General features: G+C 41.9%; 1 protein-coding gene across 3 annotated transcripts; it reads left to right on the top strand.

Annotated features, from left to right (window-relative positions):
- Positions 1-3,559: 3,559 nt before the first annotated feature.
- mdc1 (mediator of DNA damage checkpoint 1) lies at positions 3,560-15,886 on the top strand. Of its 3 annotated transcripts, none has more exons than XM_085291679.1 (12): positions 3,560-3,709; positions 4,400-4,537; positions 5,744-6,304; positions 6,392-6,470; positions 6,611-7,845; positions 8,314-8,376; positions 8,455-11,840; positions 12,320-12,457; positions 13,369-13,551; positions 13,642-13,767; positions 14,365-14,475; positions 14,609-15,886. In XM_085291679.1, exons 1-12 carry the CDS (start codon positions 3,697-3,699, stop codon positions 14,810-14,812), a joined length of 6,237 nt encoding a protein of 2,078 aa, XP_085147805.1. In that variant the 5' UTR covers positions 3,560-3,696; the 3' UTR covers positions 14,813-15,886. The 3 variants fall into 3 exon arrangements, with proteins under 3 accessions (XP_085147805.1, XP_085147804.1, XP_085147806.1); XM_085291678.1 differs by having other exon boundaries at positions 3,614-3,709; positions 4,373-4,537; XM_085291680.1 differs by lacking the exon at positions 3,560-3,709 and adding an exon at positions 4,041-4,163.
- Positions 15,887-16,862: the final 976 nt, after the last annotated feature.

Genomic DNA, 16,862 nt, shown 5'->3' with positions numbered 1-16,862 from the left:
AAAGTAGGAGGGCATTTGCTGGTTGAGTAACCTACTAATTATATACATGTGTTATTTGAGATGTTTACATTTTGTAGGGAACTCATAAGAGCTATTTCATTTTGGGGATTTAAGATAAGATAACACTTTATTGATCCCACAACGGGGAAATTTTTGCGTCACCTCAGCTCAAGTACAGATATATGAAGGAAATACAAAAATACAATTAAGTACAATCAATGAAAAAAGTAAGATAATACACTATATACAATGGTAGCATACACAGTATGTGATTATGGATATAGTTGGAAATATGGAAGACATAAACTATATAGCTTGGAAGGTCCATTATGCATGAAGTGGTGACCGTGGATGTTCACAGTGTCCAGTGACTTATGACATCGTGATTGAGGAGTTATAGAGTCTAACTGCTGTTGGGATGAATGATCTGCAAAAGCGCTCCTTCCTGCAGCGAGGGTGTTTCAGTCTCTGACTAAAGGAGCTGCTACAGTACAGTAAAGGTTTTGACAAGAGGACTTCTTTTTCCCTGGAAATACAATTAAAAACAGTTTGACAGGTAAACTCCACATCAGGGGTGGAAATTACAATATCTTACAATAGAGGACAGTTTGCTACAATACATCAAGATATTGATGTAACTGAAGGAAAAACATTTAAAACACAGAAAGCAGGAATTACAGATTTCTTCATTGCATTGAGGTGTACAATAATGTGTAAATTTCTTGAGCCACACCCATTTCTTTATATCATGCTAAGGAAATGTGAAATGGGTAGAGTGATTTATTGGAACATGACAACACAAAAGGAAATACAATAATTATGGAAAAAATGTTTTTACAGTTCTAACCTGAACTGTCTTAGGAAGGCTTTAAAAAATCTTCAGGAATATTTTTCAGGCTTCTCGAAGCACATTCAAAGCTTGCCTTTGGATGTTGGCTACCTTTTATTCTGCTCTCTGTGAAGATAATCCCACACCCACATTGTGTGTTTTTCTGTCCAGGTATGTTTTTACTGCATTGGCACCACTGGATAAAATGCAGCCTCAAACCAGGGCAGGGCCTCCAGTGTTTTAAAGATGCCTTTAGACACTCACTGTTGTACCTCTTGAACAGGGATGGGCAGTAACGTGTTACTTGTAACTTGTAACGTGTTACAAGTAACGTGTTACTTGTAACACGTTACTGTAATCTGATTACTTTTTTCGAGTAACGAGTAAAGTAAGGGATTACTATTGCCAAAACGGTAATTAGATTACCGTTACTTTCCCGTAGGAACGCTGCGTTACTGCGTTACTAAAACCATGATTTTTTGCGAGAATGTCTCACGACAGTGACGTAAGCGAGTGTTCCATTAGTGACAACAGCTGTGTGCAGATCAACAATGGATCACATATCGATTGTGGGAGAGAGTATGAGCGTGTAGCGTTTAAAGCGTGGAAGTACTGACCTTACTTTGAGTTTGATTCCATAAAAAGTGACAAAAACATTAGCGTCCATCGTGCGTGGGAAGAAAACTTCTTTTTACAGCGAAAAAAACCCCCTAAACTTCCAAGCAAGCACCGAGTGTGCTATGACGTAATGGGAAACTCACAGAGAAACTCGCGGATTCTTCAACTGACCGCGGCACACCTGCACCAGGGTAAACCTCCGCCTACCCCAGTCCTGCTTTACAGGTAAAAATAGAGCAACAGGACCGCTGAGTCTTTGACTTTATTTATGTTCTGCTGTGTTTTACTTGCATCTATTTGAAAGAGTGAGTGTAAACACAAAAAATATTTTATTTTATGTGCTGGAATGTGTAGAAAATAGGTTTAAATGTTAAACTAATTTATTCAACTCAGAGAATGTTGCATATAATTACATTTTTGCTTGATGCATAAAGTTAAAAGATTAAAACTGATAAAACAAGTTAAAAAAAGAGACTTTTCCATTTGATTACATTTTGTATGATGGATTATGCAGTAAAAGTAGAATTGGGCTGAAAGATCTATCGCTTTATCACCTCTTCAGGTTGTAAATCGTGTTTTTAAAAAGTAACTAAGTAACTAAGTAATTAATTACTTTTGAAAAATAAGTAATCAGTAAAGTAACGGGATTACTTTTTGGGGAAGTAATCAGTAATTAGTTACTGATTACTTTTTTCCAAGTAACTTGACCAACACTGCTCTTGACTTCCTTCTTAAAAAAAATTCAAATTTGGATACACCACTCAGTAAGACTGGTCACTGATTACATCACCTTTTTCTCGCTGTTTCCCTTCCATAAGAATGCCACCAGCCATCCTTCTATTTATAATTTGTTTTTCTATAAGTAATATATAATAAATCTACAACACAGGAAGGAATGCAGTTTATTGCTATCAATATTATACCCCACCCCTACAGTGCACATCATCCAGCTCTGTGACTTAAGGTCACATAAGCACTTTAGTGGACTTTCGTGGCCAAGGCATGCAGCAAGAGTTGGATCCCAAAGCAAAACTGTGCTGCTGGGCCACTAATTCTCCTACTCATGCACCTGGGTTTTGATGCAATAATTTCTCTATGAATATAAAACATAAGCACAAAATTTATATAACTGAATTTAGTTAGACCCTACTTGGGACAAGGCCTCAATAAAGCAGCACCAAATGCTTATTTTAACTCTTGTATCATGCAAATTTTAACTTTTGCAAAACATTCAAAACTAGTGTCATGAAGAGGGAAAGATCTTACATTATTTATATAAGGATATGTGATTTCTATATCATTATATATCTTATGGAGACAGTTTAGCTCAGAGGTGTTAAACTTATTTTAGTAGAATAGAATAGAATTCAACTTTATTGTCACTGTACATGTCACAGGTGCAAGGCAACGAAATGCAGTTTGTATCCATCCAGAAGTGCTTTAGTCATGATATAGATGTATTACAAATATATATTAGCAATAATATAGATATGTAAGTATATTACAGAAATTGGTCTATTATGGTATGTTATAATGTACACGGTATGAAGGTATGTTATGATTAAGGTATGTTATGTTAGTACATGGGATACATGCACTTGACATTTTGACATCTCTCAAAATGTGTATAACTGGTAGAGATGCTGCCTCCATACACGCCCTTAGTTTTTTGCATTCAGTGGATCAGCTGTCATTACATGGACATATTCCAATTCATAAAGGCAGAAAACTTTTACCCGTGGAGTTTTGCTAAATAAACAATATTCATCACTCAGATTTTTAATGTAAAAACATTTACTTTTAAATACTAATACTGGCATTGCATCACTAACACGATCCTGATATTATTTTATTATAAACACTGAGTAATTAACGCGTTTACATCATTTTAAATGATATCCAGTAAAGCAAATTGGTCCCTGTGCGGCACCACGGCGGTATATTTGACACCCTTGGTTTAGCCCATATTGGTATGGACTAAACCCACATTAGCCCATAATGGTATCATCCAGTCTGCGTGGTTAAAATGGTGCAGGGCGCCAAAATTAATGTATGAACGCTGAAGTCCAGAGGACATGTGGGCCAATCACAGACATTGAGTGAGAAGTTAGTGTCCAATGGCAACATATTATAGCTTGAGTGATACTTATATTGGCCAATCGTTTTCATCGTTAAACGCCTATTGTGGGCGTGGTTAATCACTTCCAGGACGCTCATGACATTTTTTGTTTATCTACACGGGACAAGGCATGGCGTGCGAAGGTGGGTGTCCGAGTACGATCTTTTTCTTAGGTTTAAACTTAATGCACCTTCACTGCAGGCTAACACCGGACGTCAGTTAAAAATTTTTTAGTCAAGTCACCCGTACAAATCACTTTACTTCTTTCATAGATTTCAAAGTAATTAAATTCGAAAGTTGGGATTATAATTCTCCTGAAAGTAGGAGCAGAAAATGGTTTTCTTACATATGCCTCGTTGCTAGTAATAATCAATTTGACAGCTGGGTTGCAGACACATAAAATCTGTGATGTCGATGGTTGAATCACACAAACTAGCGGTTAGCAGATTTTGTCTTCATATTGACCGGAAGTGGTATTACAGGGATGCGATTTTAGAGGAGACTTGTCCATACACATTTGATAAAAGTTGCCTCCGCGTTGTTTAAAGCTGTTTAGATCACTACACATTGGGTGTTTGCAGGAATACAACGGCACAGGTACAGTTAGCGAGTCAATAAGTACCGATGAACTTTATCTTAACGCTATGGTGGGCGGGAGTCAATTAGCCATGCAGGCTAACGTTAGCTGCACAGGTTTCTATTTAGGCTATTCGATCTTTCTTTTAAAGCCTTGTTAAAACTAATGTTACCTTAATTATACGTTAACATTACAGTTTATGCATTATGTTACCCGTGTTTATGTGCAGCACTCTTCCTGTCTTGCGCTTTGCCAGGAATGGATGCTACTCAGATGATCAGTGACTCAATCTTGGAGTCAGATGAGGAAGATAATGAAGAGGAGATCGAAAATAAGAGGGGACGACCGTTGGCTAAACTGTGCATCTTGAAAAATAAACACATACCTGAGGCAGGTGAGTGGCTAACTGATGTTGTTTTTACACGTGATCTGCACAGTCTGGTACTACTTAAGATAGCCTTTATTAGTCCCACATGTGGGAAATGTGTAAATCTTGCATACAGAGGGGGAAACATTTGATCCTTTGGAGAATTTGCAACTTTGCTCAGTTACAATGAAATGAACAGTCTCTAATTAGTATGCTAGTTTCATTTTAATAAAGAGGGACAATATAAACATATTACATAATATTCGATCCCCCTTAATAGTTAGTGATGAAACTCTTGTTGGCAAAGGATCAATATGGTCCAGTGCATTGACCCATTAATTTGGTGAAGTTGTCCAGTACCTTCGCATTAAGACAGCCCCAAAGCATAATTTTTCCGCCTCCATGCTTGACTGGAGATGGTGTTCTTTGGGTCGTACTCTGCATTTCACTTCCAAACTTCACTGCCAAAGAGCTGAATTTTGGTTTTATCTGACCACACCACTTTGTCCCACACCTTCTCTGAATCATTTAGCTGTTCACGGGCAAACTTAAGACAAGCCTGTACATGTGCCTTCTTGAACAGGGAAGGCAAGATTTCAATCCATTACAGTGTAGTATGTTATCAGTGGTGTTCTTGGCTGCTTTCAGATCATTAACAACCTCCTCCCATGTAGTTTTGGCCCAGCAGTTGTCACTTTCTCATCAAGCTTTTTGCTAAAATCTTGTCCAGGACATTCTTTGACAGCTCTTTGGTCCTGCCCATGTTGGTGGAGCAGTTGGAATGTAAAAAATGCATTCTTCTGATTTATTGTAATGTTGTACACAGCCAATCTGCAGGTGCAAGAATTCTGGTTGGATTCAAGAGGATCAAATACTTACTTCACTCAATGACATCCAAATCAAAACTTGTAATGTTTTTTTTCCTAGATTTTGGTTAATGTTCTGTCTCTCTCAATTAAATTGATGTTTTATAAACAAATAAAGTAAATTAAACTACACAAATAGGCAACAAATAGGGAAGCCAGTTTGGGAGTATGCGGTTTCAATAGTATTTGCTAGTAAAAAGCTGAGCTGCAGCATTTTAAACAAGCTGCAGTGACACACTGACACTTGAATAAAGACACTAAAATGGAATGAAGGAATAAATAAATAGATCTGAACCAGAGAAATGACTTCACCTTTCTGACTATATATCTAAGTATATTGTTAATGATGATGCTCTCTTTCACACAGAGTTTCCCCTCTTTTTGGGTGATAATGTGCTTGGCCGTGACCCCAACTCCTGCACTGTGCCCTTGCCGGCATCCTCAGTGTCCAAACAGCATGCTACTATCTGCCTTTGTGTGTACCGGAGACGTGCCTGTCGCAGTGAAGTGGACATGGAAGCTTTGGTTTGGGACTTAGGGAGCATGAATGGGACCCGCAAGGGCCGCTTAAAGCTGACTCCTAATGTACGCTATGCCCTCAGTGAAGGTGACAGTTTGGTGGTGGCGGACATCCCGTGTCAGTTTGTCATTTGTGGCGTAGACTCTTCTCAGGGGGACGCAAGCTCTCCTCTGAGACAAAATTCAGGGGTAAAGACCAAGTTGCCAGATGCCTCGGGAGAAAAGGGAGATGACACAAGCACAGACAGCAAGAAATGTGTCAATGGAGGGACAGAGACTCCTGTCAGAGCCAGCTGCCTGACCTTTGAGCAAACTCCCCATCAGCCACAGGGGACCTTGGTCCCAGAATCTGACTCAGACTCAGACAGCGAAACAGGAGTAAGAGGAGAAAGAAGACGAAGGACTCTAGGTTTGTACATTATGTAAATATTTATAACTATTGAAGCTATGCTTTTTGGACCTGGTGTTTACAAGTTCACTTTTATTCTCTTTGTAGTGTCTGATTCTGACTCCCATAAATCCAGCCCCATCAGCTCGTCATTCTTGAGTCCCCCAAACAAAGTTGTCCCTGAAAGGTATACCCATAAAAATAAGCTATTTATTGGTATTCTTTTTGTAACTGTGATTATACTACTGGCTTAGCCATACCCCATTAATACATATGTTTGACTTGTTCATTGTAAGACCTGTTCATTTGTTTTTCCTTGTTCTACAGTGACAATGAAAGCCCCATGACAGTCTCGTCTTCCTCTAAAAATAAACCAAACAGACATGACAGCTTCACCACACAGGAGACAGATGTAGATGCGGCGCGACAGCAGTTGGAGGAAAAAAAAGTGGTTGCACTTGTGGAGGACAGTGAAGAGGAGGAAGAAAGAGCAGTGCAAGCGGGGACAAAGTCTCTGAAAGGGGGTTGGCATATGCCAGTGGAAAAGGAAAGCAATGCCAGTTTTACAGGAGACGGTGAATTGTCAACACCAGCAGTCTCTACAGACGCAATCCCTGCATTTAACATGGACAGTGACACTGATGTGGAGGGAGAGGACGAAGAAGTGGCATCAGCGGGGCCTGTGACCTTGAATACAAACCAACAAGTTGATCAACCTCCAAAGACGGCCCAGTTTCACATGGACAGTGACACAGATATCGATGAGGATGATGATGCTTCAGGTAAAGCTCCCAAAGCTCTGCCTTCTTCTGATGAGAACGCCAAAACTCCTCATGCTGTTTCAGTTATTCCACCTGAAGGCGTCACCATGGACAGTGACACTGATGTGGACGATGATGGGGTCGTGTCAGACGCTGCCACAAAAGCAGGACCGACAGTATGTCAGAGTGCGCACACAGCAGACTCTGCTTTTTCAGTGCAGGCAGAAGATTTTCACCTCCACAGTGACACTGATGTAGATGAGGACGAAGCAAAAAATACAACAGATGAAACACCTAATAAATCAGATATAAAGCTTACAGCTCTTAAATCTGCTCCTGTGGCTCCTGACAACCTGCAGGTAGAGAGTGACACGGATGACGAGGCTCTCCCTGTCCCTGCCACCAGTAAACCCTCAGTGGTCGCTGCTGTTGCAGATTCACGCCCCACTGCAGTTGCAGATGCTGATTTGGAGATTCTCTCTGACAGCGACACAGATGTGGAAGATGCATCTCTTCTGGCTATACCTGTTGGTGTCACAACCTTGTCAGCTTCTCCTGGCCCAACTTTAAAGGCTTCTCTGGCAGATTCTGATGCAGATACAGATGTGGATGAATCTAGCGTGCCCCCTGTTGGGGATGAGGCTAAACCAGCTGATGTCAGAGTCGACGGCGATACAGAAAATAAGAAGTCAGATATTGGAGAAGAAGGTGAGGACCAGGTGCCCAGGCTGCACAGGGAAACTACACCTGGGTTGCTGGCTCCCCTTCTGCAGAACTGCTCCACTCCTGTGCAGATGTCAGGTAATCGATCAATCTTCAGAATTCATTTAGACTGCAAATATCTACTCGTTTGTTTTATTGCATTGCCTTTCTAAATACTTTCTAAAATTCAGTAATTGATTATATATGACATACATCAGTGGCACAGTTTTAGGTGAGGCGCAATCTGAGGATAGAACTAGCCTGTGATGTTACAGTGGTCTCTTTACAGGATATCACAATGACTTGTAATGCAGTAATTGCAAAAAATACAATCTAAAAGAAATATAATCAAAGAAAATAATACAAAATATGTGAAGTGTATTGTTGGTGCTCAAAATAAAGACGGCGCCTGCAGGAGAGAGAGGTTTGAAATGAAGAAATCGATCTGTTTTTAAGTGAGTGGACTTGAGATTCTGTGTTAACTTCTTCGATCCAATCGTGTAAAGTGTTTGTTGCGTTGCGATGAGAAAGCATCAAGTTTAAATTGACTTTTACTTTGGATTTCAGATGAAGAAGTGGAAGACATGGCAACTCAAGCCTTCGTCAGTCCCTCTTCAGGTTCATTAAGGCGTGAGTAAATGACTTTTAATAATGTCAAACGAGTCTGTTTCAAAAACATTAGTTCATTTTTTTTCTTTTGGCCAACAGGAGCGGCAGTGCCTGCAGTAAGACCTGTAGTATTGTCGTCCTGCTCAGACATCCAGGAGGAGGAGGATTTTGCTGTGGCTGAGACGCAGTCCTTTACATTTCAGAGCCGTGACCGTGTGAGCAGTGAGGAACCAACCCAAGCTTTTGTACTTGAGTCTTCTTGTGACAATAAAAATGACCAATCTACCAAAGAAGAGTCTTTCCAACTGGGACTGTCTGACAGCAGCCACCTGCAGTGTCCAGACCAAGCTTTAGCTATGGAGAACACCCAAGCTTTTGTTTCTGTGGAGAGGGGTGTGAACCTGGAAGATACCCAAGCATATGCAGCCATGTCAGCTGCAGACAGATCCTCTGCAGAAAATGACGCGAACCTGGAGGCCACACAGGACTATGTAGAAGATAAAGAGACTGAGCGATATCAAGTAGATGTGGCCTTAGAAGCAACACAGGTATATGTGGCAGAGCCGTACAGTCACGCTGAGGATGATGCAGATGATGATGCTTGTGAGACACAGCCTTCAGACTTTACTGCCTCTTCTACTCTTGCCATAGCAGAAACCCAACCAATGTTGCCTATTGCAGGAGAGGAGGATCTGGCAGCTGAAAATCCAGTTTGCTCTGTTCAACAAATTCAGCCGAGATCCCTCAAGGAGGATGGTCCAAAGGCAGCTCAGCCTCAGGAGAAGGGCCTCAGCGACGCTCAGTCTGTAACTGAAACTCAGCCCGTGTGTACAAGTGACAGTGAAGCAAGTGATGATGAAGGCTCATTTCCAGCTCAGCGAAACAGAACAGCAAAGCCACTGCCACTTGAAGAAGCGCAGACACAAGATCTCACTTGTTCAGAGTTGTCGGTTTCTGAAACCCAGCCAATGCACGGTGGAATTGCTGAAACCCAGCCCATGGCTACATGTGACGATGATGATGAAGACTCAATGCCAGGCCCGAGAAAAAGGAAAGCAAAGCAGCTTCATCTTGAAGAAGAGGAGACGCAACCTGTCGCAGACTCTGAGCTCTCCACTGCTGAAACCCAGCCCGTGGCTACATGTGATGATGATGATGATGAAGACTCAATGCCAGGCCCACGAAAAAGGAAAGCAAAGCAGCTGCAGCCTGAAGAAGAGATGCAAACCCTTGCTAGTTCTGAAGTCTCTGCTCTGGAAACTCAGCCCTTGAGTACAAATGAAGGCCAGCAAAGTGATGAAGAGGATGTGATTGCATGCACTCGGAAAAGAAAAGCCAAGCCACTTCAGCTTGAAGAGGAGCAGACGCAGCCCCTCACTAGTGCTGATGTTGAAACCCCGGCAGTAGTGACAGGTAAATGTGATGATAAGGACTCAATTCCAGGTCCACGGAAAAGAAAGGCAAAGCAGATGAAGCTTGAAGAAAAGACACAGCCAGTCGATAATTCTAAAATGACCCATGTTGAAACTCGACCCTTGACAACAAAAACCGGATTATCGCCTTCAGAAGAATCTGAAGCAGGAACCAGTGGAGCTTGTGTTCCAAATTTAAGAGTGACAAGAGCAAAACCGAGAGAAGAGGAAGATCAGGTGGCGTGTCCTGGACCATCCAAGAGGCAGACTAGAGGAAGGAGTGGAAAACCTTTGTCTGATGGTGACAACAATAAGGAGATGGTAAAACGGGCTAGAGGGAGAAAGATAATGAAGCAGCAGAAACATGATGGTGAGGAAGAGGATGAAACACCGGTAAGAGAAAGAAACAAGCAGGCTGTGAATAAGAGCCTGATAAAGCAACAAGATGGGAAAGATAGAGAGGAGGAAGATGGTGCCGATCTCAGACAAGAAAGAGAAGAAAATGATAACGAAAGGAGGACGACTGATGAAAGAAAGAAGCATCAGGATGAGATAGAAATGCAACTCATGGAAGAGAAGTTAGAAACAGAAAGAAGAGTAAATAAAGAACAAGAAAGATTGCAGGCTGAAGATGCAGCGAGAGCAGAGAGAGAAATCAAGGAGAAGGAAGAACAACAGAAAATAGAGTCTGAAAGGATTGAAAGAGAAGAGCGGGAGAGGTTAGAAAGAGAAGAAAAAGAGAGATTAGAAAGGGAACGAAAGGAACAAGAAAAAGAAACTGCAAAGAGAGAACAAGAAGAGAGGCTTGAGCGGGAGCAACAACTGCAAGCAAGACTCGAGAGAGAAGAAAGGGAAATGGAGGAGAGAGAGAGAGTGGAGAAAGAAAAAGAAGCCCAAGAAAAACAGTTGAAAGAACTGGAAGAAAAGAAAGAGGAACAAGACAAATCCAAAACGCCTTCAAGAGGCCGAAGAACAACCAGAAGAACTATTGCTTCACAGAGCACAGCAGAGCCAGACCAAGACTCAACTGTATCAACCAATGACGATTTCCCAGCAAGGAGAACCAGATCACGCTCAAACTCCTCCAACTCGGTCAGCTCGGAGAGGTCTGCTTCAAGTGTCCACGCCCAGGAAAGCAAGGGCAGAGGGCGAGGGAGAGGGCGAGGGACGAGGGAGACCAGTGAGACACCCCAGAAACCCGTCGCCAGAAGCAGCAATCGAAGGACCACTGTGGCTGCAGGGGCCGTAGAGCACGAGCCTGACTCGTCCAACTCACTAGCCCCTGAGGTTTCAAGCTGCAGCGTGAGCTCTCATAACAGAGGAAGAGGAGGCAGGCAGCGAGGAAGAGCGAGGAAAACAGAACATGACCCAGACTCTATCCCTTCTGTTAGTCAGAGTCAAAGTGATCAGAATTTAAGCCCTGCCAGGGGAAGAAAGGGCAAGAAAGCTGAGGAGTCCTCCAATGAGGCTCTCCATAAAAATGGTAAAGAGGACTCTCAGCCGGCTACAACCACTAGAGGGCGACAACAACCCAGTGCAGCTACAGATGAGGAAGACCAGTCGAAGCAAGAGGAAGCATGCACCAGCGAGGAATCGCTACCTAAAAGAAATGTCAGGGGCAGAGGTCAGAGAGCAGTGAAGAGTGAAACTGTGGAGAAACCAGTTGCTCCTGCGGTCAGTGATGATGATGAGGCTAAAGATAAAAGAAAAGCAACGAGAGACTTGGAGGCAAATACTGGAGCAGATCTCAGCTGCAGCAAAAGGAAAGAAAGATCTTCAAAAACGGCAGAAACAGACGAGGAAGAAGGAAAAGGCAAAACAAACGATGAGATTCCTGTTAGTTTACAAGGGAAGAAAAGAGGTAGAGCATCCACCGCTCAGGCAAAGAAGAGCGCAAAAGAGTGTCTCTCAGAGGTGAAGGAGGAGGAGAGAGAAAAGATGGAGGGTGAGACTGTGGAGAAAAAAGTCAGAGGTCGACAATCAGCGGTCTCGAGAAAGAAGAAAGAGGAGCTGGAAGAAAGTGGAACATCTTTAACTGCCACAAATCAAGATGCAAATTTGGAGGCATCAGAGGTGACTATTGCTTCACTTTTAAACATATGCAGCCAAATGGAAACCATAAAGATGCGGTTTTGATTGAAACAAAAATGCATTAACATTGAAGGGTAAATCAGATGAAATGGAAAGCTGAGTAGTAAATAATTAGTGTCGAGAAGTTCTTGTTGTGAAAGAAGGCTTTTACCTTGGCTCAAGGCCATGGTGCATTTTCCTCTCTGAGTCAGCCTTTTCAATATTGATGAACTACCATCAACATGAGTTACTCTCTCTGTTTCCTCCACTTTCTCTAGAGCAGTCTAACCTGCTCCGCATCACTGCTAATGAATTAAGTGGTTTAGTGGTCATCCAGTCACTTCCTCCACTTACATTTTATGGTGTTTGCTTTCTGGTGCAAGATGTTGTACCATCTTCTTTGCATGTTCCATACTTTGCCCTTCGCTGTCTTCAACCTGTTTTGTTTTCCCTGTCTTTACCTACCCTCTCCCCTATAACAGCCCCAGACTCCAACCAGCAACGCATCCCGGAAGCGGCAAGCTCCTGCAAATTTCTCTCCCGTGGCAAAGAGTCCTCGCTCCTCCTCTGCATCCCCAGCAGCAAGTGGTCGACTACAAACTGAAGGCCAGGCATACAAGGTCTCTGTGGTTGTGTTAGCAAAACACGCATTTTGTGTTTAGGAAAGAGACGCTCATACGGTGGTAGCTAGGCTGATCAAACCTAGCCTAAGACATCGGAATCATAGTGGCAAATCCTATACTTGTATTCTTATATACTAAACATCATATTAAGAAACACTATTCTAAACTATCTTAGCATCTCGACAATGCTCTCAGTCATATTACTGAGCTGTAGCCAGTGAAACGTATTATTTATGGAAAGTCCACCACGTGGTGCTAGCATCACATGCTCTTCCAGTTTTTTCCCAGTTTTTCCTGAAACATGCTGCTGGCACTACATTTAAAATGAGTGCACATGTATGTTTACAATTACAGTTTAATATTGTGTTTTAATCTTTTGGCAATTCATCAGGCTTTAGCCTTATAAACATTTTACTCAGTGTCCTAATAGAATTGTAAAATTCATGTTGTGGTTTTGTTAGCATCATATTATCGATGAAGCTTTCAGAAGTCACCGCTCCTGCTCGAAACTTTTGGATATTTGGACCCATTATAATAAACTAAACACAAAGCCTCCTCCATCTAACCTCTGTGCACAGTGGTCTATTATAACAGCAGTATCTACTCATCCAAATCATTGAAAGTAAAAGGATTTCACTAAGCGTTGCATTCACACTTAGAGCTGCGTAATCAATTTGTGCAGGGTTAAAGTTATTTTTGGTTTGTTCGTGCAGATGAGAGCAGGTGTTTTGAGCTCACGAAATCATTGTTCCACTAACCTCCTGCAGCTTGTTCTGAAATTTCAATCGACTCTCGGGCATGACTGTAAAATGCATGACAGTGCTTTTCTTTGAGAGAAATGCCTAATTTCACACCTCTATTTTGCCTGCATGGCAGATTAAGTTGACTTGAGGCTTTTGCTTTCACAGGTTCTGTTTACGGGGGTGATGGATGAAGCAGGGGAGAAAGTGTTGGCGCGCTTAGGCGGCAGCTTGGCTAAAGGTGTGGGAGACATGAACTGCCTTGTGACTGACAAAGTGCGCAGGACTGTCAAATTCCTTTGTGCACTGGCCAAAGGCATTCCAATCGTCACTACAGACTGGCTGGAAAAGGTATGTTTGAAAAACTGCAGTCAGAAAGTTCTCTCTTAATTTATTGCAGATGTATATTATGATAATAGTCACCCTTCTTGTCTGTTTTAGAGTGGCAAAGCTGGGAGCTTCCTGTCTCCCTCCTCCTTTATTGTTAAGGATCCTGAGCAGGAGAAGAAGTTTAATTTCTCCTTGCACGAGTCTCTAAGGATTGCCAGCAGCCAGCCTCTCTTAAAGGTACTCACTCATTTTTCCTTAGAGTGAGAGGTTGACAGTGTGCCATTAACAGTATTTCCACTAGCAGACGGCACGGGGGTGGTGCATGATGTTTTCGTGATGGGAGCCCATAAACGTTTGAGTCATCCTCAGTCTAAATCTGGTTTAATATTTCCCTTCGAGCATTGTTTGAGCCTCTTTATTGTTAGCAATGTTCAAATCTTCAAAACAGCAGCCTGTGGATTGTTTATCATCATTCTGTGGCTTAGGGGAAAGTAATTTGATATTTGCTGTAAATATACTGATTATATTGCATGTATTATGTTTCTCAGCTTGCGCTATTTCATAGAAGCTTGTAAAGGCATACCTTGTTACAACATAATACCAGCTAAAATTAGACATATAATATCAAATTTCAACCCCAGGAGGCTTTTACTAAATTTCTTGAAGAGATTAAATAAAAATAGATTCACTCATCCATCTCTTTTCTTCCGCTTATCGGATTCAGGGTTGCGGTGGAGCCTATCCCAGCTGTCCTAGGACAAAAAGCAAATAGACCATTGGATGTATTCCAAATAAAAGTAGAGTAAAATGCTTTGCCTTCTTTCTGTCTCTCAGGGATACGAGGTCCATGTTACTAGATCGGTTAAGCCAGAGCCAGTTCACATGAAGGACATCATTTCCTCCAGTGGAGCTACCTTTCTACCAAAGATGCCCTCTTCTAATAAGGTGCCAGTTAAGCTGAGAGCCCTTCTCCGGCCAAAACGTTACATGAAATAAGTCTTTGCTTATGATGTTTATTACCTACATTTTAATTCCTCTTCTATTTTCTGTCACCCCCGTCTCCCTCTCTGGCTCTTAGCCTCACACTGTCGTGGTTTCCTGCGAGGAGGACTGGTCTCTGTGTCGCCCGGCTCTGTCTGCATCTCTCCCTGTCGTCACCGCTGAGTTCATCCTCACAGGGATCCTGCAGCAGAAACTCGATTTTCAGTCCCACACACTCTCGCCTTCCACAGCAAATGTACAACCTGCAGGTGGCAGAGGAAGGGGCAGGAGGAAGACTTAGTACTCCCGGAGCAAAAATACAGTGACTGTCTGTGTATGAAATCTTTAGCTGTGAGGTTTGTCCGTCATTTCTGGATACACTTTAAAACTGTAGACCGGTAAAACACCTATTTAGCTATTGGACTGTGAAAGACTGTATTGAATGTATTGTCGATTGTCCACTGATGTAAATGCGTAATTTACAGACGTCAGTGCTGGAAGAATGTGAATTATTTGACTGTCCATCATCAAATATTTAAAACTAATTTTTAACTTTCCAAGAGAATGAACTGAGAAACAAACAGAAAAGTAGTTAACTTAAGACATTTTGGAAGAATGGTGAAAACTTTCTTTCTAAGCTTGTTTGTGCAGTCTTTTTCTTTTGCCTTATACACACAAACACATTGAAACTGTTAAAGCTACCTCCCCTCTACTTCAAACCCTTCTTTTTTTATGTAGAAACAAGCAGAGCAGGAAATTAACACTGCTAAACTGCTGGTACCCTCCATGTGTGCTAACTGCTTCAGCTCAATCAGCCTGTTTGGCAGGTAACCAACCTTGAAGAGGGAGTTTGTGTAAATCATGGTGGATGGGAGAATAGATGTGGAGATGGTGTCTGTTATGGTATCCAACAGCCTTGTAGTCAGAGGAAAAAAGCTCGTTTCCAGCCTACATAAGAAGTTCATAGTGCCTTTTTAAATGGAGATAATGACGAAGCTACCCACGTGTCTTTCTGGGGTTTTTTTCTGTCTCCATTAACCACCACCATCTACTCCATTAAGGCCTTATCCCATCCTGTTCCTCCAGAGAGAACAAGACAGACTGCGGATGTACCTTCTGCATCAACACCTTTGTGGTGTTTGTTCTCGCCATCGATGTCTGTTTGCTTTATATGTGGATGTGTATTTTTTGTGTAATGCACAAAGCTTGATTACTGACCCACTGTCACTGCTGTGTCACTGGTGTTTTAAAGATGGTAGCTTGTCATTTTTAGAACTGTTAGCATGCTAATGCCTTAACTTGAAGTCTGTCTTCGTATCAAATAATGAAATGTCTCCATTATAAATGAAAAACATTAAATATTTTCCAGCTGCAACCACACTGTGCAGAGTTTAAAATTTCACAGACTGAAGCTTCTAAATCCAAAAATTGACTTTCAAGTTAAACCTTTTTGTTTTTCAGTAGATTTGATTGTAATTTTAGACTACTGAGGACGTCATAAATGAAGAAGGGGGTAGATAAATTGGGACGAGCAGAGGATTAGTGAGGAAGACGTAAGGGCAGCTATGCAATGAAGAGTGGAAAGGTGGTTGGTCCACCTGTGGAGGTGTGGAGATGTTCAGGAGAGAGGGCAGTCAACTTTTTGACCATATTTTTGACACGCCCTTGGAGAGTGAGAGGATGTCTGAGGAATGGAGATGTGTACTGATACTGATTTTAAAGAACAAGGGTGATGAGTGGAAGGGTTTTAACTACAGAGAGATGATGTGGAGGAAAGCCTGGCGAAGTGGAGGTATGCTGCAGAAAGAAGAGGTACAGAAATCAGTAGAAGCAAAACATGACCATGAAACGGAGAGGTGGAAAGGTGAAGTGGATAAAGGATTTTAAAGACGGAGCTGCCAACAGGCAGGAATATAAGAGGAAGACCACCAAGAAGATGAGTGGATGTAAGGTTTGGTGGGGAAGAAGAGGATACCTGGAAAAGGGTGAGATAGCGATGGATGATCTACTGTGGTGACCCCAAATGGCATAAGTGGCTCTCCCTTTTCTGGCATCTTCTTGGCAAAAAAGCAAACAAAGCAATAGCTTGAGGAAATGATGGACAATTTTTTGTGTTTATATAAAAAATATGTGGTAAAAATAGGTAGATAAAGGAGGTAAACAACAAATACTTTAATAAGGTAAAAGCATGTCTCAAATTAAAGATAATATAGCCTATTAAAAAATTAAGTACATATAAACATATCAACGATTTATACCCTACAGACGGACAGCATTTGGGCAGAACGTCCTTCTGTCCAGGGTGGCCATCTGTGGAACAGTCTTCCTCAACCCATTAGAGAATGCTCGAC

This window comes from Mchenga conophoros, linkage group LG11, assembly GCF_057382185.1.
Source record: "Mchenga conophoros isolate Kocher_MC1m ecotype Shallow Benthic linkage group LG11, M_conophoros_male_GT1.1, whole genome shotgun sequence".
NCBI lineage: Eukaryota > Metazoa > Chordata > Actinopteri > Cichliformes > Cichlidae > Mchenga > Mchenga conophoros.
The sequence above is the reverse complement of the archived record's forward strand: the minus strand, read 5'-3'. Positions and strand labels throughout refer to the sequence as shown.